The sequence below is a fragment of the Opisthocomus hoazin genome, chromosome 13 (genome assembly GCF_030867145.1).
Source record: "Opisthocomus hoazin isolate bOpiHoa1 chromosome 13, bOpiHoa1.hap1, whole genome shotgun sequence".
Taxonomy (NCBI): Eukaryota; Metazoa; Chordata; class Aves; order Opisthocomiformes; family Opisthocomidae; genus Opisthocomus; species Opisthocomus hoazin.
Genome location: NC_134426.1, coordinates 23,681,915 through 23,708,577, shown reverse-complemented (window position 1 = coordinate 23,708,577; position 26,663 = coordinate 23,681,915). Strand labels below are relative to the sequence as shown.

Below are 26,663 nucleotides of genomic sequence, written 5' to 3'. Positions count from 1 at the left end.
AGAGCATGCTGTCAGGGCTGTAGTACGGGCTGGCTCAGTGGAAACCCATTAAAACCACTTTAGTGGGCAGATGGTGTCAAAGAGTCAGAAGTACATAACAGAACCCTACCGTGCACAAGTGTTCAGTATGCAAGAAATCATCTCTTATCAGATAACTGCTGCAGGGGACACAGTCAACCACAAAGGAGAGAGCAGAGCACAGCTAAAGTCATGATAGCCTTACAACTGTTGGCCCAATAACATGGAAAAGGATGTGGAATAAGAGAACCTTAACTGAAAAACCCTGAGTAAACAAGGGAAGATCTATGGAGAGCATCATATCAAGCTTTAAAAAGCAATACATTGCTTTTATTGCTATTCACTGAAGGTACAGTCTCTTAATCTTTGTCATTAAGATGGATATCACAACAGTGAAAGACTAAAATAAGATTTGAAAAGTGTCCACTAATTTTTGGATCCCCATCTTTTCACACCCTGATTTACAGGATTGCTGAGCAGTTGGCATTTTGGCAGGATTTTTAAGAAGGGGTACAAAGAAGCTCATCAGAAACATCTGTAAGTAGCGGCCTCGCCACTACAGTCTAGAAGATAAATTTCTATTAGTCATATATTGGATGTGCACTACCACAATAATAGATCATGAGACACTCCTTTTGCATATGTTCCTTTTCCATTCTCTTCTACAGCAGGTAGGCAAAGTTTTTCTAGTGTTTTCATGAGTCTAATTCTGTAGGCGAGCCTGACAGCTAACAAAGCAGCTGAGTTAAACAGATCCTATGATCCAAGTTAAATAGATCCAAAACAGAACAGACACAGTGAAAATCAGTGTAAGTGGGACAGATTAGTGAAAACTCTAAAAGCATTCATCGTGTGCTGCTTACAGAGTAACAAAACAGGGTGATGAACTTAGAGTGTGTATGCACCTCATTCCTCCCCGGGCAGAATGAGGATTGCTCATTTCTGCCCCAAGTCCCATATTGTTGATCATATAACGATATCCTTCTTTACATGCTTGTGAACCCAAGCAAGCTAGGTCCTATTTTTATTTTTGAAAGTGTGCTAAAGATGACAGGAGGGTAACTGCTGATACACGGCAGGTTTACACGTTTATTACACTGGGAAGTTTTGTCAGATCTGAATAGTTCCTTCAACAGTAGATCAAAACACAATACACTGAAACAACATCAAGACCTCCTTCACACCAGGAAAACCTGACAATACACCCTATATAGCCAAGAGCAATGTGGGAAGTTAAATGGGGGAATTTGCCATGCATAGGCAAGAAAACTACCCAATGTGTACTACCAAATAAGAATTAACCAAGCAAGACATTAAGACAGAGATGCAAAACTCTGAAGGATAAATACAGATATTCCAACTGTAGGCACATGCAAATCACCACTATTTTCTTTGCTTGAAGACAAATGGAATGAGTCGCTATGGCTCACTAGAAAATGGAGGATACAATTATGAGATAATCCAGGATCTTTGATAAGTGAGATTGAAGACTAAGTGGTATTGTCTCCTTCTCACGTTATGGATTGGATTAGTATTCGAAGGCACTAATGGCTAGTTATCTCTGCCAACTTTGGATTCCTCCTCTTGTACAATGAATTTACATAATATGTACTGAAGACAAAATGTACACTTTCAAAAATATAAATAAAAAGCAAATAAGTGATGTTGAGGGCCAACAAAATTCAAGGTTCTGAGATTATTTAGCATTAGATGAGATTAAACTGTCTAACCTGGAGGATTTTTTTAGCATGCAAGATGCGCAGCCTCATCTGTATGAATATCTGGACATCCATCTTATTCCTCAGCAAGAGGTCTGCGGACTGCCTGCTCAACAGCCTGCCTACCTTAAAAGCAGATAGATCAAAAGGTGTGCTGTAGAACACGCGGGTTCAGCTAGAGAGGACACTTCTGTTGCTCCTTAGTCTATCTTATAAAGTTGTATACACCGAGAATAAAGAGTGTGTTGACATCTTTCCATACTTCCTCTTGGCATGCTCATTATTATTACCCCTGCTACTTTTTTCTACATAGCTAGCTAACTCATTTATTTTGCTCTTTTTATAGGATCTATGTTATTCGATACCCATCCCTCTTCTCATGTCTAACAGTCTACATGGTCATTTTTACATGTGGTTTTATTTTGCTTGCTCTAGCTGCAAAACTGCAAACTAATGAGGCCCATTGCATTCTATCAAGGAGCTATTAAGATTAAAAGACACCATTAGCAGAAAAGCAAATGAGTATAAAATGGTATTGAATAATTAAGGCTGGAAAATGGTTACTAACCATTCCCATAGCAAATTTCTGGAACACCTTATCCAGACCATCTGACACAGCATTGTGACAAAAGTCTTTATTTACAAATAAAAACCCATATAACTAAACAAACCAAATCAATTCAAAGTAACTTTAAAAACAGAGCTAGATGGGCCTGTGGGACTATTTCATAAATTTGGGGAAATGTGGCATCAGCGTAGATGCATCCACTACCAACCATTTCTACATGGTCTGTACAAGAAATAAAAATGTATGCATCTTGCTGAGCAACTTTCAGGGAGACAATCGTCTGCAACACAGAAAAATCCCTCCAGAAACCTTTCTGGAAACCTTGACAAAAAAAACAACAAACAAAAAAAAAACCAAAACAAAACAAAAAAACACCACACAAGAGTGAGGGTGTGAAAACAAACTAAACCCCTCTGTGAGTACAGCGAAAGCCTTTTAGGACATTAATTGACCCTATGTGGCAGACCACTCCTACATTGCTTCACTGACCCACTACTCCATGTTGACTTAAGTGAACCTGTACTGTAGTGCATTAGAAACACTCACACCATCAATGATTCTGTATGAACTCCCTAGGCACTACCACACAGTTCAGACAAATAGTTTAAGTTACCATAGTTGGTCTCACTGCAGTACTTTTTGTCAACCCTTTTGAGGACAAGAGCCATCTAACCTTTTGAAAGAAATGCAGACCTTCTTACACAGTATTGTCACAAAGGTCCTTGTTTACAGTCAAACGCAAATTGGGACAAACTCTGAAAGCGTCCTTGTTACTTCTGTTTCCTCTTCTTGTTTTTTTCCTAGCGTGTATGCATAAGGTTTCTGGTACTGGTTTCACAACACTGCTCAGATGTTCTATGAATCACCGCTGATGTGTGGGCCACAGGCTGAAAAATACCACTCGAGAAAACTCTGTCTACAGTGAATTAAAGCGTGCTAAAGGCAATGAAACTCCATATACTGACTGCAATGGGCTCTGGAACAATAGATGGATATAATACCTTATATCACAGAGCTAGAAGTTTTATCATCCTCTAGGTCAAGTTTAAGCCACACTTCTGAAGTAGAAAGTGGAAGCTTGCATAGATACTACCTAGGCTGTACCTCTTTGGAGGGTGAAGACTTTCAATCCATCAGCTCTGTGCAGCCATCACACTAACACCTCACACTGGAGTTAAGTCCATGCAATGAAGGAAGAAATCAAGGACATGAAGAAGCCAATCCTCATTCCACAGTTAATTTTCCCCCCATGGAGGAGGGTAAAGTAGTCTAACATCCTCAAATATGTACTTTAAATCTGCTCATAATAATTAGTGTTATCTAAATGTCTCTGAACTACTTAAATCCACTTCATTTTGAACTGCCATTAATAATGCAGCAGGCAATATTACAAAGACTGGTGAAAATCAAATAATTTAATGTAACACTTTATAAACTAAACCTGCGATGAATCTCAGCTCCCTCTTCACCTTCTCTGCAATCAATCTGTCTAGAGTCATGTTTATGTATCCTAGGACCCGTGATAGACTGCCACTAGACTTGGCATCCACAACAACCTCAGGAGGCTGATTTAATGAGAATGCAGCATGAAAAAATCAGGTTATCTTTTGATTCTTTCTTTTATTAAATAAAACTGATCTTTATTGAATAAAGCTGCTTTTATTAATATCTAAAACATTGGATGGTGTCACAGAGACTGCCAGTCCTAGGGAAATAATAAAAGAAAAGACAGAAGTTAAAACTGAGAACATTACAGGGAAATATTAGAAACCAAATCACATTAAGCCAGTATTGCAGCTGACAAATAAAACATGGGTCTAGCTGTAGACTTTTTTTGTTTAGTCTGAAGTTATTATTTTTACGCAAAGAAAAGGGATCAGAATGGGGCTTCTCCCAGAAGTACAGAGTGGCAACAAACACAATATAAACAAAAAGCTGCAACTTAGTTTCCCCTTCCCTTGTACAATGTCTCAAACAATCGCAAGTTGAAAGCAGCTGGGACAAAGTACAAAAACTTTGGTTTTATGGGAACAGTCTGAACCTTAAGCTAGAAAGATTTCCTTTATCTTTTGGGTTTTTAAGAAAACTTTTTGGGTTTCTCCACACAGGCAAAGCTTACAAGAAAAACTCCCACTGACCACCCTTGTATCTTCTAAGTGGTGGTCATCTGAAATCAGCACGCAGTAAATTCTCTACACATCCCAATTGCACAGCTAGAGCAACTGATGCCTGCGAGGAGTCTGTCCACAAGTAACATCAGCACTGATACTCTGAGAAAAAGCGTGTGTCCCTCACCATTACAATCAAAATCTGTCAACATGAACTGAAATTCAACCCTCAACTCCCGCCTAGTCATCACCAAGAAGGTGGGGGAGAAGAAAAGCACTTACTACTTAAATAAAATAATCTTCAATTTTAATCCCACATACAGCACTATTTTCCATTACTAATACACTACCAGTGTTCCACAGTAGTGAACTCGAAAGTAAGTAGTACTGAAACACAGGCTGCTGCACTCCTCAGCTTTTCACTCTCCATGTTTATATTCATATTAAATCCACAGTGCACTTCAACACCAGTGGAAGTTCTGTGCATAAAGACCTTCAGAAACAGCCCGCAGCTTTCTGGAAGATGGAACCTAACAAGCTCAGCTGTGTAGTTCTTCGTACACCACTACTCTCACTGAGGCCAGTGGATGCACAAGCAAGATCAAAGTGAAGGAAAGTGGCTTCCCGTACACCCACAATCCACAAAGATATAATCTGCTGAACTCACCAGTGAAGTATTTCAGCAACTATTGCAGACAGAATGACATATTCTGATACCAATTATCATTATGGAGTCAGTAAAATTGCATAGAGAAAGCCAAGACAGTGTTTGTCCGTAAGGAGAAAAAAATAGCCTACAGTCTAAGATTGAGCAGAAATCAAAAGGGTTTAAAGAATACTGTAACATGGATTATTCCAAAGGAAACAGAGGCAATTTATATCCAAATATCCAGATACTTCTCTCCCATAATGTAACCAAAACTAAGTGTTTGGAGGTTTGCTTTCTGGGAGATTCCCCCCCAACACACACACCTTTCCTATACAGGAGATTGGCACCACTGCAAACCTACTATCCACATCTGCAGCCTGTGGGGAACACTCTTAGAGGTACACAAGGTAATCCTGCCTAATACAGTTGCCAAGCCTCCACATTTATAAAAACCAAGAGAAAAAGAAAATCAAAACAGCAGCTACGTGGCCCAAGATCTCACCAGAAAGCAACTTGTGGAGAGATTTCAGCCCAGGATGACAGAGAAGAACACAGAATGCTCAACAGAATGCAGGCAGAAAACATCACTAAAATATTTACTTGTTTTGTTACTGTTAACTTAGACCTGAAATTTGAAATTAATTAAATGAACTTTTTTGTCTGACAACATACTTTCATAATGTAAAAGGCTCCTCAGTCTTAAGTCTGACAATATACATCCTAAAACTGCTTAGTATCTTACAGATGATGCTCATTTCATTACAGACCTAAGCCAAGCATGGAACCTGGTGTTCTAGTAAAGTACTAAAGTTTTTATTCTACTCCAATGAAGTTAATGAGAGGTTGTCCCCTTAAACAAGGGAACAAAATGCCCACATTACTGTGCCTGCTGTATTAGCTTGTGTTTTCGTTAATGTCAACTGGACTTGGTTATTTTTAGTTAAGAATTTTTTCCATAGTTGATACCAAATAGCAAAATGCCCAGCTGACTGATGGTAACCATTGGTTCCTAGGACTGACTCAAGAAAACCCTGAGTTGAAGACAAAGCTGTGAAATACAATTGCCACCATAACTACAGTTACACAGCCTTATAATTTCTGCCCTTTGCCTATATATATGTGTGTGTGTGTACACACATATATGTAATTGGACTGACAATATATTAAAACACATGGATTACATCATTGGTGACAAATTGTTCCAATAAGAACATGAAGCTCACTATTGAAAACAACATTTCATTTCTCAGGCTGGAGTTATTTTCTGCATTTACAAGATAAAAGCAAAGCAAAACCACACTAGTATTCTGAAGCCTTCAACATTATTACCTGAAAGATTTGGAAACTGTGCAGTAAAAAGGTGCGTTGCCATGGTTCTGAGTAATCAGCAACAGACTTCTACACAATAGAAAGCTGATTGCTGTTGCATGTTAAGAGATTTTGTATCTCTTCAGGAAAACTTTGTCATCATATCATAAATGAGGTTTTTCTATTAGTAACAGAAAGGCATCAGGGAATCATGCCCTGTAGTAGTAATCAAGTCTGATTATCTTTTTGGTTTTCATCTTCTTACGGGGCAGGGGGAGAATCAACCTTTTACACTGTCAAGTTTATATTGTAAATCTCTGGAACGCTCTGGTCTTTTCAGAGTGTATTAAGGCATAGTAGTACAGATGGAGTCCGTAAGCAAGTATGGACATAGACAATTATATTAAAGATAGATATCTGTATTACTAAACAGCAAAGAGTCCCAGCAATCACACAGTAGTATATCAAATATCTGAAGTGCAAAATAAATAGAACAGACAATACCAGTAATTCTAATGGGATCTTGTGTATCTGGTTTCAAAGACAGAACAGATTTAACGAGACTTCACAATCACAACACAGAAGAATCTCACTCCTCAGTTTTTACAGCATTTTTTTTCCCCACCTAAGAGACCTCCTTTCGAAGATTAACTTTTCTGCCTATGTTTATTTTTCAAAGGAGATGTAAGTACCATTTAAGAATAAAATCGTACATGAATGTTATAATTGCTGAGCTGGCAATAAAATAAACACTTTACTCCATAGGACTCCAATGGCACTTACACTCCGATCTTGGAAAAAGCTGCCATTTCAGTCAAACACTATGTTAATACAGTGCTAAGGCTGCAAACTGAAACACAAGAAAAAATGGGAAATGAAAAAGTTCATTTTCTCATTGCATTGTTAGCCTATCCAAAGTACTGATATTGCTCATACTAAAATGCATAATTTACAACCTGGCTGGGAAATCAAAAGCTACTGGTGTGCAATGTGAAGGAAGCAATCTTTTGAAAAGACTCAGACCTCCATTCCCTGCTGCTAATGCATTTCCAATTGCAACTTTAAAACTATACTTATGTAGGCACTGTATTTAGGTAACATTTGAGGAGACTTATAATTTTGTTCCTTTCTTAACCTGTTCTAAGAAAAGAAGGAGGAGAAGTGAAATTGACACAGGGAATCATCACAGAAATATATAGCTGCGTATTTTGCCTTTTGTCAGTAAGTTCAGTCCCGAGTACAAAGTAATTAGTAAAAATAACTCACTTAAAAAAGAAAAGTGCTGATATCTGGAAGTGTAGAAAGGTGTTAAGAACAACTAATGTCTTTTTTAAATAGTGATGCTTATAAGGAGAACTCTTTATCAGTACGTTTACAAAATCATAGATTAAATGCTTATGATATTATTCCTCTCTGAAGACTAACCACGTGTGAAATCTGATTTTGTTTTCCTGCCAAAATATAGCTGTTGATGCACAATGTCTTCTCAGTTGAAATGTGCGTTTCTCCTAATTTATATTCCACAGCAATGCTCAGAATCATCTAAATTAAGAACTGCAAAAAAGTATTCGTTTTTGGCTGAGACCACCAACGAAAACTTTAAGTTCAAAGGAGGATTCAAATGCACACGAAAATGTGTGCTTTGACTACATGCTTGTTTTCGTGATTCTTACTGTAAACACACTCGAGGGCTACAAGAAGCTGTCACGGAGTCATCTGAAGTCATGCTGTCAGGAGATTCAAACTCTGTTCAGCATGCAGAATAGCAGACACCTGGTTCAGGCTCTCGTCAAAGCTTTTAAACGTTTCAATAAATACGTATTTCTCGGGTCTGGTACAACGTTGCCAGCCAGTCTGAGATACAGGATCTGTAATTTGAAAAATTACACAGCAGGTAATGGTGGGGCAGCTAAATGCAATAGCTTGTACCTCTGAAAATTCCAAATTTCCAGATAACAAACCCTTCGTAATCCAAAGATGAGTTACCAGCTAAACTCATCACCAGCATGTACTACACGATCAAAAGTACAACAGGCAGGTAACGAATGCCTCAGTAAATGGGCAGACTGTTTCTCATAGTCGACCAGAAAAAAAAAAATCCTGCCACTAAGGATTTCCCACCACGATATCTTTGTTTTTGACTGGCACATGGCTCCCCCCAAGTCTTTCAGTCGGGAATTGCGGGTATCAACATTCAAGGCACTACAGAGAGAGGGTACCAGAGGCTGTGTATGCAAAACAGACAAGAAACAAGATGCAGTGAAACCGACAGAAGAGATTGAGCCTTACCTTTGGAAAAAACTGCTGCCAGGCTCAGGAGGAGAGGTGACAGCAGATGCCCCATATTGCTAATCCCAGAAGTGCACATCCTAGGGTTCGTGGAGAAGTTAGGGCTCAGTTTCACGCACTTTGTAGTCAAAACAAAAATCAGTCAGCTGGAGAGGATGCATTTTCAGAAAAGGTCATCTGGAGAGCGCAAAAGGCATTTCCTTCGGAGCGAGCACTTACTTCTTCGGCTTTAACCCTCCCCCTTTCCTCCCTCCTTGCTTCCAAGCAGATGATGCCGTGACAGAAACACCCTCTCCCCTCAGTAAACAAACAGGGAACAGTTCTGGTTAAACCTCAGTCCCAAGGCAGGTGAGCAGCCCCCCAGCCCCGAGCCGGCCGGGCCAGGGGCTGCGGGGCTCCACGCCCCCCCCCCGCCACCCCGCCCCGCGGGCAAACCCCCGCCCGCCCGCGCCTCACAGAGCCGGCGCCCGCATCCCGGGGCGCGGGCACGGCCCCGCCAAAGTTTTCCTTTAGGTGATGCTGATCAGCGCAGGAACCATCAGCCGCGCAAGCGGGGGTTGGGTTGTTGCGCTCTCCCTCTTTTTCTTATATAGATATATATATATATATTTTTTTTTTTTTTTAAGTTCTCAGTTTCCTCATTGAGTTGTTCGACTTTCTGCAAGCGCGGCTCCCCCCGCAGGGCATCTCCAGAGCCGCGCTCACTGCTCCCGGGGCCGGCGGGCGCAGCGGCCGCGGCCGGCGGGGAGCTGCGGCCCCAGCGGGCGCTGTCCGGCCCCAGGCCGCCCGCCCGCCCGCCTCCTCCGGCCCCGGCCCATCCTGGGCGCGCCGCGGCCGCTGGCACGGGCGGACGCAGATCTCAGCCGGGAGGTGGCGAAAAATAACAAAAAAAGAGGAGGGAAACAAATAAATAAATACGTGCGCGGCCCAAGCCCCGCCCGGCTCCGGGCAGCCGGCAGCCCCAATCCCCGGGCAGCGGGGCGCGGGGCGGAGCGGAGCGGGGTGGGGCGGGGCTGCCTGGCCCGGCCCCGGCGGAGGCCAGCACCGCTGCAGCTCGGGGCCCGCCGCGGTGGCGCCGGGGGTCGCAGCCGCTCCGTGCCCGGGGGGGCACGGCCAGCCTCCCCCCCAGCCCGCTGCCGGAGGGAGAGCGGCAGCCGGGGAGGCCGCGCAGCCCCCGCCGCGGCGGTGCCCCGGGCCGGCACAGCCCGAACAGCGGCGAGCCCTCGGCTGCTTCCCTCGTCCCGGTCCACGGCGGGCGCAGCTCTGCCCGCGCCGCTGAACAGCCCCGGGCCAAGCGAGCAGGGAAGCGATGTGAAGAACCCTGTAGCAAAACACTTAACACACACTGCAAGCACAGCAGGGAAGGCGCCTGTATTTGGTCTACGTGGTGTTCAAAAGTGCTGGGGAAAAACAACCGACCTCAGATTTTCCATCACACAAGGTATCAATGGTGGAACCATTCTGCTAACCCAACCCTTCAGTCAAGCTTAATAATGAGATTTATATTATCCTTGGAAAACAGAACGGCAGCAAAATGCAATTTACCACAGCCCAAACTTAAAAGAAAAAGGTAGCTACAAGAACTTCTAGTCACTTTGTTCCTTCCTTCAAAGGGTATATGTTTGGGAGCAATAAAAACATCCACAATGCTGAAGCTTTAAACCAGGTCTATCAAAATAAACTTTGAAACCATACACTTTCTGTTTGCCAACACTGAGAAATACATGATCAGCCACGCAATGTATTTTTTGTGGTGTTGTGAATTCATTTTAGAAGTTCATAGCAATTTTAGAAGCATTACCAGTCCCAGAGAGGTTCCCCAGACCCAAAATGAAGCATACCTCTAGAGCTGGCATTATGTCTGAAACATAAATGTATTACTCAGAACATCCACTCTCTGAAAGAAGAATAAAAAATCATATCGACACGATATATAGTATGTTGTGGCCAAAACCTCACAGTATTGTCCAACATAGGAGAATTATTTCAATACACTCTATACAAGATAAAACCACCATGGTGGGGAGAAGGAAGTCAATGTCCCACTTCATTCAGTAGCAGGGCAGAACATGCCAACTCGATGTACTGGTTAATCTGTATTCTGGTGGATAAGGAGGGGCTTCCTACAGGCTACAAATAGCAGGAAGAGTGCAAGGAGGGACGAGCATTCTCTCCAGGCACAGGTGTGAGGGGTTTTGTTAACAACTTTGTTTTAAGAAATAAAAACCGAAACAAAACCAAAAGAAACCTCACAAAAAAAACCCACAAAACAAAACCGGATTCTCTTCTCTTCACTTTTACAGTTTCATAAAAAGCCAGTACCTGGCTTTTGCTTTTTGTTATTTTGTGCAACATTTGAAGATGTTTCGTATGTAGTTTTACTGCCTTCCAGTCATTCAGGGGTAACTAGACCAAACGACAGAACAGCAAAAGCAGTTACAGAACTGCAGAGTGAGAGGGAGTTTTAATGCCAGTCCTGTTATATTCACATGATTAGGTTGTTTCCCCTCTTCTAATATTTTGCAACATCATTGTTGAAACAGCAGAGTTGGAAGCACTTATTTAATCTTCCAGCAAAAACATGGAAAATAGGGAACCTGGGATCCTTTATCCAGGCCCAAAATGATGTTACTCACTGACCAGGTTAATTTCCAAATTTGGTCTTGTGAATGCAAAAAACTTTAATCTAGACTATTATTTTTTCCTTAGTATTTTTAAAAATCATCCTGAAAGGTCAGTAACTAATTATTAAATTTCATGCATCAATACCCTTTTCGCTCAAAAGCGCTCTGCAGACATTTTACTTTTAGTAGGTAGTAATGGACACATAATATCTTGTCAACATCATCCTCTTCCACTACCATGTTATCCCTATTAAGCAGTTTTGGGGCTCAAGTCTTCTCAAAGCAGACTCACAAATACCCTCTTGGCTCCAGTCCCTTCAGAAATGAGTAAGTGGACCCCTTTCCTGGGGGTGCTTTGCACAGAGCCATCTTCACTTTGCTTCGGTGGCTATTTTGCCGAAGTGGCAGCTGAAGGTTAGGCCGCTCGCCAAATTTCGCTCTGAGATCGGGTGTCCCAATTCTGGTTTCTTCCTATGAGTGCGCGTGACAACACTTTGACTGTGCCACCTCTAGCGTGGCCGTCTAATACTTCTGTGATGAAAACCTTTCCTAGACACCGCTCTTGGAAAAATCACAGCAATTTGTACTACTCAGTAATAAGAAAACATCTTCCTGTTTTATTAGCAATATGTTATCTTGGCAAGGAGGCCTAATCATTTCTGGGTAATTAGCACAAGTAATTGTGAAGGAATAACTGACTCTAGGAAAACACAAGAAAGAATGAAGAGACCTGCATCCCCATAACCCATGGCTGACTGTAAGGGTAGAAAACTGATTAATCTGCATCCAACAAGATAATGAGAAAATCCATTGTTACTCCAAGACTTCCTGTTGCATCTTCAATGTGATATATCAACTGATTATACACAATCTGCTTTATGTAATTAAAATTGCTAATCCTTCTAATCAGTTTATCAATTCACATTTTTGAGGGTTTTTTTCTTTTTTTGAGACAGTAATGTTCCCTCACTGACAGGCTAGAAGTGCAGGTCTGGGAGAAGCCCTATTGACACATCAAAGAACAGCAGACTAGAGAAAAGGCTGTAACCAGCTGGACTAGCAAAAATGTTCCTCTGCCAAATATTCCACACACACACATATATATATATGTGTACAGATACAAAAGAAGATGTGGAAATACTGAATGTGTCCAGTGATCTGAAAGCAAATAATTCATTTCAAAAGCCAATTGTATTCTAATAATTTTCTCTCAGTTCCCACAGACCTGGAACAGCAGGGCATATTATTTTGTTTTTTAAACAGAGCAGTTACACATTATTTCTCAAAAAAAAATTTTCTCTTCCAATTAAACTCTGATAGAAAAATCCTGGTGCTGCTGAAGTCAGTGCATACTTTACTACTTATTTTCAGAAAAAACAGATTTTTACTCCTATTTCCCCCCTCCCCCCTACATTGCTTGAGTATTGCACAGAGTGCACTGAAATGGATTATCTGGGTTTGTTACTGCACAACATCCAAAATAAGGAGCAATTAGAATTATAGATTCAGAAGATGAAAAGGAGTCAGCAGAATCAGTTTGACCTCCTAGCAATTTTATACAATTTAATGTGTTACCTTCAAAACATTTAGCAGTCATGAAGCAGCAGTTGTACTGTGACTGCCATTCATAAGGCAAAATGTAAGTTGTTCCACTTACGTTTCTATCACTCGTTTCTTCATCATGTCTATCTGCAGTCTTTTCTCTCTTTTTGGGTAACACAGAATCTTTGGGGAAGGGACTTCTTTCTGTTGCATGTGTACACTACATCTTGGCCAGCTGAGTCACAGTCAGCAGCTCAAGTCTTTTGTGATGCTCCCACATAAATAATATGAAAATCAGAATGAGATAATAGGAGATGCCGTAAAGACCAAACTGAGTCACACTCTTCAATTTAATTTCTGGATCTTTTTTGACATTAACTAGCACTTCGATTTTTGTTTTGGTGACAACAGGATGAAGCATTAAAACTTCATTAATTTGTTTAAAAATAATTCTCCTCTGTTCATTCATACCACATGAGAAAATAAAAAATAAAATTACTTTACTTCAAATGCTTCTGCTGTATGAGGAAAGCAGATTCAGTTCAAAATCTTCACCAGGCTGAAATACAAATCTATCTGACAGCTTGTAGTTCTACTGTCAATGGTAATACCCCTCGGAGTGCCTATCTCTTTAATGATCAAACGCTAACCTTAGTGGTGAATAGTATTCCTATCAGGCTACTTTATGTTGCTGGGCTTGCTGTCAGTTCACAATAGCTGAAAAAGTAGATGATGTCAGTCAGAGTTTTCACTCTCCTTTACTGGTTTCCAATGAAAACTCAGAAATAGCTTAGTTCAAAATGAGTTCTAAAAATCACAAAGGACCTTATCGCAACACAGCTATGCTGTTATCAGCCAAATCAGCAGCACTCTAATAGACAAAACTTGTATCTAACAGAACTTTTTATTTGAATTAATGAACTAACATATTAACCTGATTCACCTCATGGCAGGATTTTAAATGCTGCTTTGGCTGCAAGATACTTTACTCACAGTACAATAAAAGTGCAGTGATTTATATGGACCAAATCTTGTAAGATACAGAGGCTAGTTTATTTATTGAGCTTTTATTCAAGTTAACCAGCATGTGTGCACATCAGAAAAGAAAAAAAATCACAATAGGAAGAAAAAAAATATATATCCATAGAAAATTAATAGGTACAAACAAAATTCCTTCTTCCTGGTTGGGTTGATCTCAAGCCTCCATAGCAGTGAAGTGCTATGCATTAGTACCAGTACTTGCCAAGTTACAACAGGTGAAGTGATCTAAATGCCTGGAATGTGTGCAAGCATTAAAATGCAACAGTGTCCAGTCTGAAATCTGATGACATTCTCAGCAGTGTAATTAGGAAACTGACAGTGGTTTTTAGGAGCAGATGACATCAAATAACAAAATAGAGTGCTGTGACTGTTCTGAGATGCAACTAAAGACAAGTTGACACAATGCCTTACAAGCAAAGAGGGCAAAGCCATCTAAAATTACTATGGACATGACAAAAATGTTTCCCTGCAGGCATCGCCAGCTTCCTTTTTTATTTTCTTCATATCTTTGTTTATATCAGCTGAAAATGATCCCAGGAATAGGACAGATTAAAAGTCTGCGTAGCCTGCCATGCCATCTCCCATAGTGGCCAAAAGCAGTTGCATAGGGTAGAAAGTAAAAATAAGGCCAGAATACACAATAATTCCCTTGAATGCTCTCTCAGCCTTCAGTACCTGAGCCAGAGGTGTTCTCTGTGTCTTTAGAAATTCTCAACAAATTTTCCTGTTATAGATCTTCTCTTGAACCGATGCTAACTTTGGACATAACTTCTTGGTTCACAGGGAGAGGATCTCCACAGCCTAACTACACCTCACATGCAGAACCAGTACCCACAACCCTCCCTACCCACTCTGCAGCCAACAAATTCTGACCTTCACTATACGCTGGTGGTGTTTGGTTTGAGAAGGAACAGGACTCTGCTGTCATCCCTGAAAAACCTATGGCGTTTTCAACATGAACCAGAAATAAATTATGTGCTTTATAAAAATGTCATTATCTTCACATAGACAATAAAAAAATTCTAACTGGAATATGGCATGTGGTATATACAAAAAAAAAAGATCCATCTTCCCTGCTGAATTCCATACCAATACTTTTTCCGTATTTAATTAATAAGTTACTACAGACAGTGATTTACTATCTACAGAGGTTTTTAAATTAATCATTTAAACCTTGAAATTTAATGGAAAAAATACTGAAACTACAGCTGTTTTATTAAACAGGATTAAAAAAAATGCAACTTCTATGCTTAATCAACTGACATTTTTTAGTACAAGGGTCATTAAATACACTACTTGTATTTTTGTAACACAATACTGTGAGTAGGAGCCAGATCTTCAGTGATTAGAAATTTTTTTTGAGAACCAGTTCATGTTCTGCATCAAACATCTCTCAGAATCCAGGAACCCCGTCCTGCAAAAACCCTCAGGTACAGTGTTTATTAGTGTCACATACTGATTACTGTGAGTTAGATTTAAAAGGTATGTGGTTTTCCAAGACCCAGTGACATATGGGTACAGTAATTTATAGGCTGACTGTAGGTTAGTATGAAATACACAAAGAAACACAATACAGCCCAAGAATTTAGAAGGAATGAGAAACTCAAATACACAAAGAATTGCAGCTCTGAGTACTTTGTGATCTTTCATAAACATATCTTTGTAAACACATATGGTGTCTCCTTGTGTGTATACATTAGACCTTAGTACAGTTGCCTGTTTGGCAGTACAAATCTTACTAAACTTCGTCGCAAAATAGGCTTGTTCCTACGACAAAAACCAACCACGTTTTCCACCGGCTGCTTGCTACCGATGGAGTGCTGGTGACCCCTAGTGCTACCTTGAGTTCCTGAGGCTTGATACATCTCAGACTCACTAGAGGAGGCGCAACTTATTTTCTCCTATAAAATTAAACAAGAATTGGCATCTACAGAAATAAATGACAGACAGATGTGCGAAGATGAGGAAACAGTAAAACAAAGGCATTAGAACAAGAAGTAGAACTTCCAGTTCCTAAAATTTCCTATTCATACCTATGAAAGAATAGAGTCCCTTGAAGCAAGCTGACTGACTATATTGCTTAACATGGTTTCAAAAAGAATGGGATTACTTAAATTAGCTAAGCGAATGCTGTTCTGAAGGATACATAAAATATCTATTTCCCTTCCTGGATCTGTATTGGCTATTGAAAAACTGTTGTTGCACAAAATATTGGCAATGTTTTTCTGAAATACTTTAGTCCGCATACTGAATTCTACATATTTTAGATCACACTGTATATTAAGACTTGATCTATAAAGTATAAGTAACAGATTTTTTAATGAAGGATAAACCATTGTTATGTATGATGGGGTCTGTTATCTGTTATGCAGTGCTTATTACAATTTTTAGTATTATATCCGTGTTGTAATGCTATTAGAGTTTCCTAAGTTATTGGCTTTTTATAAACTATTTATGAATGGAAGATTAAAATAAGTGTAGCAAACAGTAGTTATAGAGTAGGTTTGAATTCACCTCTGTATAAGCAAGTATACCTTTTAACACCCAATCTAGTTTTGCTAATTTCATTCTTTTGGTACAATAAGAGATAGGAATAAGAAATACATTAGGAGGAAAAATCTTTGTAATACAGAATCCTGTAAGATTTAAAATTAAACAGTTCCTCTTTTCCCCTTCTTCTGTGGGGTTTTTTTGTTTGCGGGGGGGTGGGGGGGGGGTGAGTCTTTAAGACATAGTACAGACCTACACACTTCTTCCTGCTCTAGTCTCACTTCAATTAGAAATATCAGACATAACCAGCATGGGCAGGTCTTGCAGAAAATCTGAAAGAAATTATACTGACACTTGCATTTAAGTTTAACGTGGTTAATCTTTCACAAAGGTATACCCCCCTCTCCAAAGCGTCAGTCACCATTAACGGCCTAAAAGCCATTTCCAATCAATTGACTGCAAACTGCTTACTGAGTTCCAGTTCTTAAGATGTGTTCAGTTTCGCTAATTCCCTAGGCCTCACAACCATACTTTTTTTTTTTTGCAAAGAACATGCTTGATCAGCAATGTGGAATAAACAGGAGGTAGAAGAATTCATGACAGGTATAATACACATCTTTACTTTTCGAGACTTCCTTAAAGCAGGCAGATATTGCACACAGTTCAACTACAGTCACGCACTGAAATATTTGCCTTTTTTTCCCAAAACTCTCATTCTTATCACAGATGGGAGAGCATATGGTAGGAAGCCCTTATAGTATATTCTAAACAGCTTCCACATTATAGTAGATCTGATATTGAAACTGCAGAGTCAGTAAATGGGAGGAAGCAACTGAAGAAATCTAGAATATTTTAACCTTCTCACTATAAATATTGGCTGTCCTTGCGGTTGAAGCTGCTGGAGAAGGAAATTGGGGAGTGGAAAATTACAGTAGCTCCATGAATGTGTAGCAAAAAACAACTTTGAAAACAAGATTCTGTTAAAGAGATATAAAATTACATGCAAAATCGGAAAGCTGAGGGATTAGAACCTGCAATGAATTTGCAGTAGCAAAATTGAAAGAAAAAGTAAAGGGAGAGAATAACATGCTTCAGGAGATTAACAAGAAGCTTGATGCTAAACCAGGTTTATCAGGAACTACCTTACGATGGTTAAAATTCCACCTGAAAGGAGTTGCTGGCATTGAGTCTGACAACACTGCCATTCTAATTAGCAGTCCCCAGCCCCCAGAAGTGGCACAAGTTTGTTGGCTGTTACATTTGTTTTGTGAATAAAAGCTGCACAGCCACTCCAAGGGCCTACTTAAACCCATACGGAGCAAGTGAAAGTTTGATTTTCTCTGTCAGTTTCTACCAGGAAAAGGGAATGTAAACTTTTAAATACACTGAACTGAGTTGATACTGCACTCTGGTGTATCATAGGAGAAACAGTCCTGCCATGGAGGCTGGCTGATAGAGAACAGGCAAAGCAATAGTCAAACCGTCATTTTCTTGAGACACCAGACAATATAGATTAATGTCAAGCCAACTTGAGAAAGCACAAACCAGAACCTCAATGAGTTAGCTTGACCCTCTATCCTCCAAAATATTTTGGTTTTATTATTCGCCAGGACAAAAATCACATCAGAAAAAGTCTTTCCCAAAGAAAATCTCATATATAACAAGAATTTCCAAACAATCAATTAAACATCAGTCAACAGATATCTTATTGGAAACAGCTTGTTGTTTTATAATTAGAGGCCTTCCCACTGCTTCCACCCAGCTAAAATGCATTAGAAAGCAAGCATAGGAAGAACACTGACAATTCTTTCATTGGGTAGAACAATGTTCATTCTAACATATACTTGCATCTGCAAATTCCCTTCCTCCACATAGCTTGTGTTTTCATGCTTTGGGCTGTCACTTGGGGTGCTATTCACGGACTTACACACACAGAGGCTTGAAAATTGTAGCATTTTCTGTGGTGTTAACTATTAAAAAAAGATTTTGCTTTTATTCTCAGAACACTGAAAGATGTCTGACTACTTTAGCCACCAACCCTTGAGCAAGTTTCTCATTTTGGAATATGAAGCTGCAGCTATCCAGAACGTTAGTCTGTCCATTACCTATCGTGTTTCAAGCTGTACAAGACCAGTAAGCGATGTCTAGGCTCAAGGTCACAGTGACTAAGTGCAGACTAAAACTTTCTGTGAATGCCATCGTTCGGAATACTATCTTAAGTTCGGAATACTATCTTAAATTCGCTACATTTTTGGGGAGTACTAAACTTCCCCTCAGCAAGTTTGCTGATGACACAAAACTGGGAGGTGTGGTAGATACACCAGAAGGCTGTGCTGCCATTCAGCGTGACCTGGACAGGCTGGAAAGCTGGGCAGAGAGGAACCTGATGAGGTTCAACAAAGCCAAATGCAGGGTCCTGCACCTGGGGAGGAACAACCCAATGCACCAGTACAGGCTTGGGGTGGACCTGCTGGAGAGCAGCTCTGCGGAGAGGGACCTGGGTGTCCTGGTGGACAACAGGCTGACCATGAGCCAGCAGTGTACCCTGGCTGCCAAGAAAGCCAATGGGATCCTGGGGTGCATCAAGAAGAGTGTGGCCAGCAGGACGAGGGAGGTTCTCCTTCCCCTCTACACTGCCCTGGTGAGGCCTCATCTAGAGTACTGTGTCCAGTTCTGGGCTCCCCAGTTCAAGAAAGATGAAGAGCTACTGGAGAGAGTCCAGCGGAGGGCTACGAGGATGCTGAGGGGACTGGAACATCTCCCCTACGAGGAGAGGTTGAGGGAACTGGGCTTGTTCAGCCTGAAGAAGAGAAGGCTGCGAGGGGACCTTATAAATGCTTACAAATATCTAAAGGGTGGGTGTCAGGAGGATGGGACCAAGCTCTTTTCAGTGGTGCCCAGTGACAGGACAAGGGGCAATGGGCACAAACTGAGGCACAGGAAGTTCCGTCTGAACATGAGGAAGAACTTCTTCACTCTGAGGGTGACGGAGCACTGGAACAGGCTGCCCAGGGAGGTTGTGGAGTCTCCTTCTCTGGAGATATTCAAGACCCGCCTGGACAAGGTCCTGTGCAGCTTGCTGTAGGTGACCCTGCTTTGGCAGGAGGGTTGGACTAGATGACTCACAGAGGTCCCTTCCAACCCCTACTATTCTGTGATTCTGTACGCTGTCACCTTTTAAGCCACCTTTGCTCCAGTAAGGTCAGCCATCACTAACAGAAGCTGCTTGAAGTTTAACTGATCTGTGCTTTTTGATATGTACAGGCCCTGGTCCTGGACATAACAGTCTTGCTGCTGCTGCTACAAAAGAGCTGCTCTCCAGGCACTCCTCCATCGCAAAGGTTCCCAGGGCCTCAGCTGTAGCCCGCTCGCCCCCTAGGCTCAGAAGCATCTTGTTTTAATAAAATCTAGATCACTTTCTCTGAAACCTCGATTCAATCTAACAAGAGGGTATTAACTCCATGCAAATGCCCAATAATGCTGTAATATGGGCACAAAAATAACATCCTCTGAAAACATAAGAGTTCTCGGCTACCAGCTCAGTCTACTGAGGGCAAACGCACAGCTCGGAGAGCACCTCAGTGGCTGAGGTCATTAACAACCATTTTTTTCCCTGAGGTTAATGAACAGAAGCAAACATCTTCTGTAGAGTTAATGCTCCCAGGAAATGCCCTAAGCCATAACCACTACTAGAATTTACATTCAGTATAAATGCTTTGCATTCAATTTATAGCATTTTCTACCTCCATGTCTCAGAATGGCTTACAAATAAAACAGCCTTCTTATTTCTACGTCTTAAGATGATGGAAATTTTAAACAGAATAGGAAATGAAGTTACGCAGCTAGATCACAAATTATTGTGGTACAGTTAGGAGCAAAACCTGGATTTTCTTAGTTCTAGCTAAAGTTGAGAGGTTTTTTAGAAAATCTGTTGTGCCACATTCTCACTTCTCCAATTAGCTTTATATGTGCACTAACACTATGAAACACTGTTTTCACTAGACAAGTTCAATTTCACAAAGGATTCACTCTATAAAAATCATTTCTTTCTGTATCAACTTTTATGACAGATACAAAAATGAAATAAAAATGAAGCCATTACAAACTGAAAGACAATAACATTTGATCACCACAGGTTCAGCTATTTTTCCTGGTATTCTTCTAAAACAAGATTCCGGCTAACCTGCCCAAATCTCATGAGATATTTTTATATCTCCATAACTAAATATGCTTCCAGCTATGTTTCGCTGACCAGTGTGAATGGCAGTATGATGCCTGTATGCAGATAAAGTGCAAAGGGATGAATATGGGGAAAAAGATACTTCACAGAATGAGTATACCCTGATGGACGCTAGCTCTTCACACTTAAAAGACAGATATTACAGTAATTGTAGATTTATCCCACCCCCCCGCCAAACATCAGTAGTCCAAAAGGCATGTAGGAATGCTTATGAGTAAATGATACTGTAATCACCATAGTGTAAAGACATGAAGACGACAAGGCATAGTGGTAGAGGCAGCATTTGTCTCACTAAGTTTGAAAAGTAAGCAAAGATTCATGTAATTAGTTTTCTCTTCAGACCTGAAGCACAGATTTCCAAGTTAAATAGAAGTTAAGATCAGTATCTCTGAATGTTAGACACATTTGTAAGTGATAACTGAAAGAAAGATAAATGTTACATGTTCTATTAGGAGAAAATATTAGTAAGAAGAGAGGAGACAGCATGGTTATTCCTAGAGAAAGCATCGGTAATTTTCTTAGAAAATTACAAAAGAAAAAGAGAATAAAGTTAAAGCTATGATACAAATACACAGTATACCTCTTAACTACTACATTCAATTCTTGTCATTGCCTCAAAAACACATAGCAAAGACGCAAGAGAGTGAAGGGAAAGTAAGATCATGCGAGGTGCGACATAACATTCCAACAAAAATAGAATAGGGCTGGATCCTAAAAACAGAAGTACTGAAAGGGCCATGACAAAGACTATAAAAAAATCACGAAAGGTGTAAGGAAAGGCATGGGGAATTACTGTTCGTCTCCTCACAATGTGATACCTTAAGGAAAAAAAAAAAGGAAGATCTCTTTCAGACAAAGCAAGATAAGCTGTTGCCAAACTCAGTGCCACGAGAATTTGTGGAGGCCAAAGATAAAAAGCAGTTCAAACAAGAGAACAGACAAAATTCATCCATTTGTTTCTATGGACAAATTAATGAAGAAGAGTATGTCCAAAGGTGGCTATTAAACATAGTCTTCAAGTTTTCAAGATGCTGAAGCTGAGAGAATATAAAACCTCAGGGGAAGAAAGTTGTATTACAGCCCAGTTCATATATTTTTACCCAAGTATCTGTCACCAGCCAGTGTTACAAAGAGGAACTCTCCACTTAAAAAGGCCAAAACCATAAGACCACCTATCAAACAACTATGACATGTATTTTGTCAGTGTGAATACATTACCTACTACTTAAAGCAAATGATTGGAAATCAGAAACGTTGGATTATATTTTCAACTTTTCTCCAATTTTGCTAGATGATCTTAAACAGGCTAACTAAATATTAAATTCCTGTTTACCCCATCATAAAAAAGAAGTAGGTACCTTCTGACGGTTGTTTACAAACGGTAGCTAATTAATTACAAATTCACAAGGATTTACGAGAACGTAATATATTATGTTAATATAGTGCTATCAGAGTCTCACTAACCTGGTAGTTTCACTGTCATAATCTCAGATGTAGTTATGTGTAAGTTACAAGTGAATATAAGCATGTAAAGACCTTGCTTCACAGACTAAAGTATTTCTTGGGGTAAATCTAATGCATGTACAGTTGCTCTGATTGTAAATTTTGCTTATTCAATCTTTCTTGCCATAGACAAGACGTCACTAGTATCTTTGCCTCTTTCGTCTTCAAATAAATTTTCAAAATTTAACGTTACCATCTCAATAAAATCTTCAATTTTACAACCTCTTTCTGGCAAACTGGGCAGAATTTCTTCACTGCAGTTAGGACAAGGAGTTGCAGCATGCAAAGAGTACAGGATGAAACCCATAGATTTTAATTTGCAGACATATAGGAGCTGTCACGATAGAAGCCCCTGCCAACACCTACTTACTTTGAAGACTTCCACTGACTTCAAAATTTAATACATTTTCACAGGGCCAAAGACAAAAGGCTGTATTTCTGTTACTAGCTCCATCTTCTGACTGTAGAATTTCTATGAAAATCTCATAATTGGACTTATTATTACAGATGTTTTAGACAACAAGTAGTTTTTATGACAAACAAATTGAAAACACGCATTGTTGCACTGACCGTAAGGAACAGAACGGACAGTGACTATACTTTGTCATGTTAGCATGACTCAATTTATCTAAAGCCTTCAGCCATTTCAAAGAGATTAGGACAAGTTATGATTTACTTTTAGCATTTTCAGAATCCTGCCAAAAAGACTTTAATGGTGTAGCCTGTGATCCGATAGCTCTTGTAAAAACTCCATGAAGATCCATAGGAGGTAAAGTATAGAAAGATATCTCTTTTCTGTTAGGAAGATCAACTAGAACACTCAACTCCTTCAGGTCACAGGAGAAACAGCATTATTAAGTCTATAGCATATTCATGATCTTTCTTTGGGATGCAGTCTTTGAGCATCAGCAAAATATACTCAATATTGTCTCACTTTGATCACCCAGGCACATTAAAAACAGTAGGACAACTAAGAGACATGACTGTCATAAGTACCAGGATTCAATTAGTCCTATGTAATTCTAATTGTGTGATATCTTTGAAGGTCTCATGCTTTTTTGAACAGCAAATAGAAATAAGGTGCTGAAATATCACATGAATTACCATACCATCACTGATATTTCGCCATAAGCATACTATAAGCATAATAGTACAACCACAACAACCTACTGCATCTCTTTCAAAGTCTCACTTGCATACATCCATTTTTACTTCCTCACCTGTCTGCAGCTTGTCTTCCAATAAAACGAAAAGACCAAGAGTTTTCTAAAACAGAGAGAAAGAACTCTTCTGCAGTACAACCTTTACAGGAAGTAGGAAGAAGTTGATTCACCCTCTTGTAAGTAATGAAACCTCTAGCACGGTACCTGATCCTGTTGGAGAAATCCTGCCATTAGTCAGCAATCGTTTCCACCTGCCTGCTCTCCCTGAGATTTTAGAGGCTGCCAACACTCACCTAGGAACAGCTCTGACCCACTGACCTTTCCAAAGTCATGGCTGGGTAGGGCTGAGCTCTTCAATGCCTGAATCAGTTACAGCTGCTCATAGTTCATCAGGGTAGGTAATCAGGTGCAGATAAACCTAGTTAATTTGTGAAATAAACAGGTACACCTGGGTTAGACAAGGAAGAGGACTTCGCCAAGTAGGCACAGCATGGTCACTTGGGGCTGGAAGGATTGGTGATTAAAGTCACTGCTAGTGTTTTGACTGTTTCCAAAACACACTCATAAATAAAGCTAAAATGCCAGGGAAAATATTTTCTGTGCTTAGTTTGAAATTACAGATAAATTCCCCCTCTTCTGGATTGTAGCTAGTGCGCTACACTGGACCACAATAAAATAAGAGATAACCTTCAAGAGATGAATAAAAGAATAATAATTTCCATTATACACTCCCAGTAAGAACACCGAAGAAGTACTCAAAGCCATCATGAAAACTCCACTACCACCAGACTGACCAATAGTAGCATAGTTATACACAAAAAGCTTTTTAGGCACCAAGAAAAATCAACTATTGCAACAAATTCTTAGAAAAAAAAGGCTTCGTTCTGACATTCACAGAACTATTTGAGTTGCTTTCTGCTTTGACCTAGTCTTTTTGATTTTCATAAGAAAACCATACAATAAAAGACTGAATAAGATGGTTATATGAGCTTTAACCTTTTCAAGTGAAGGATAAAAAGTAAAAGGGAGGAGCCTGACTCAGCTTCTACCTCTATCTTTCTTGCTTTCTGTTGGGGAAACTATCCTTCACACCTCTCCCAGGAAAGATGGAAGAATAGTGACATGTATCAAATCACTGCTTGGAGAAATCATTTTTCATTTATAAGCCACAGAGTCTACAGCCAAGCTGAGTATGCTGATGCCACCATATTTGCGTATATTTTAAAAGGTCACACGGAAGGGTAAGATGTCAAACCTTATTTTCCAATTCCTACAGGGAAAAATATACAAAGTTAGTATATAAGGATCATAAGAAATGCTTAAAAAATGTCCCTTAAAGTGTCTCCCCTCTTACATCATCTCTATCCTAGATATCCAGATGTGGATGAAGCTTTAGGGGGCGAAGCAAATGAAGTGATCCTTCTTCTTCTGGAGCTGGGGTCTCTAGTGTTAAATATAAAAAAAGAGTTGTGGGGGAACAGCAGAGTAAACCCTTATTTTATATTCTGCAGAACTGATAATGTTTCTAACATTATTTTACAGCTCCTAAGCAGGTTATATAAAAAGCTTAAGGAGCATAAATAAAATTTTGATTTTTCCAAAATCATTAGTTCATTAGTTTTACAAAGAAATTAGTTGACCTTGTTTGTTAAAAGAGAATTCTTTCATTACTTGGGTTTAAATACTTCACCTGATCCTCATCTAATTCCGATCAGTTTATATCATTAAAACATAATTAACTTCAAAAGTCTAGTTTGTGATTTGCACAAGGAGAAAACTGTAATCATTTACATCTTTGGATGAGCATCAAAAGACTTTACTTGGTCAGGAGAATTGCCAGAAAAAAAGAGTTGCTGTTAATTGATCATCTTAAGTTTGTAAGAATAGTTATGTGTGGAACTTGATACTGAGTTTGTTTTCATGGATCTCCAAAAATAAGCAAGGTATACCCCATGATTAGATCAAATGTAATCTTTATCTCAAAATCACATAAATTTTGACATGCAGCAAACATCCAGATCTAGCCTGAACAAGTCTGGAATAATTTCAAATGACATTTTAAAATCACATTTTTGTATCAGGAGTATGACACTGTAGTGATTCTGAAATCTAGTGGTTAAGGTACTCAGCTGGGAGGGAATAAGAAGTCCTTTTCTTAGGTTAATTTTATATTCAACACTCAACTAATTAGGATAAGCAATATGTGGGCTCTCAGTTAAATGCCCCAACCACTACAGGGCAGTTAAGCTTTTCTTTGTTTCCTCTCCTTCTAGACTCATGTGTTTTTCATTCTTTGTTGTACCATGACTTAGCTTCAAAAGGAAAGATAGCCTATAGCTGAAAATGTGGGTGTCAGTCCCCTGAAACCTGGGCAAAATTAGGCTCTTTATGGAGTTTGATCCACAAAACCTGTCTGGGCAACTTCAGGAAATATTTTTCCTATCCCATAGGCTTATGTTTCATCTACAAGATTAACTGCTGACTTCAAATTTCTGAGACACTCAATTTCTGTCATACAGCTGAACTTCTTGCTTACTGATACCAGCTTACCTTTCTTTCCTAAGAGAAATTTAAGCTTTGGATATGCTCTTAGCATTTGTTTAATCCTTCAGTAGTTATTCTGCAGCATTGGCACCTTCTAACTCTTATTCTAAGGTCAAGGTCAAGAATTTGAACTCTCTACTTCTGTAATGAACAGCAGCTCATTCAGGTGGTTACATGCAGGTCAGTAAGATGTTTTATGTGCATAGTTGATTATCAGTGGGAGTAAGGAGATTTATAATCTGGCACTAATTGATTTTCTAATCTGCGATTTAGAAAGCAAATTAAATCCTGAATTACGTCCAGCATCATTTCAAGTTGTTTTACACTCAGAATCTTAAACTGACATTAGTTAGGCTAGTGCCACCATTACACACTAAGTAATAATCTCAGCAATGCATGTTTAGGTGATTTAATCAAACAGTATCAATTAGGACATGTAATTGATGCAATCCATATTATTTTATCTGATGTGATGATATACAGGAATCAATACAATTTTTCTTTGCTTTCTGTGCTGCTTAGAATCTCGTAGTCACACAGTCCAAGGCAAGTGCAATTTTGCTTATTGAACTATTTATACAAAGTAATAGCTATTCTGTCACTACCTCATTTTTTTAAGTTTACAGAGCTTAATAATCCTTTCCCAGTACCCATTTCATGTGCAGAAATAAAGCTCTCTTCCTGGAATATTATTGCTGGCTTTTAATAGCCACATTTAATCTTTGTTTAACAAGTAGTATTCCAGAAAAATTTACAAGTACTTGTCAGAAAACATTGCGGCATCTTGTTACCTTATTAGAGTTTTATATTGATTAAACACATGGTCAGTAAAAGGTGTAATAAAACAGCTGTCATTAT

At 39.6% G+C, this 26,663-nt stretch overlaps 1 protein-coding gene across 3 annotated transcripts in view; it reads right to left on the bottom strand.

Moving 5' to 3' along the window:
* TMEM132D (transmembrane protein 132D) overlaps positions 1-9,051 on the bottom strand; it is a 278,578-nt gene extending 269,527 nt beyond the window's left edge. Inside the window, exon 1 of one of the 3 annotated variants that reach the window (XM_009932514.2) lies at positions 8,659-9,051. In XM_009932514.2, coding sequence (XP_009930816.1) covers positions 8,659-8,737 — 79 coding nt within the window. In that variant the 5' untranslated portion in view covers positions 8,738-9,051. Of the gene's footprint in view, positions 1-8,042; positions 8,113-8,658 lie in introns of those variants that run through there. The other 2 variants (XM_075434923.1, XM_075434922.1) reach the window with 2 other exon arrangements.
* Between the last annotated feature and the right edge of the window lie 17,612 nt (positions 9,052-26,663).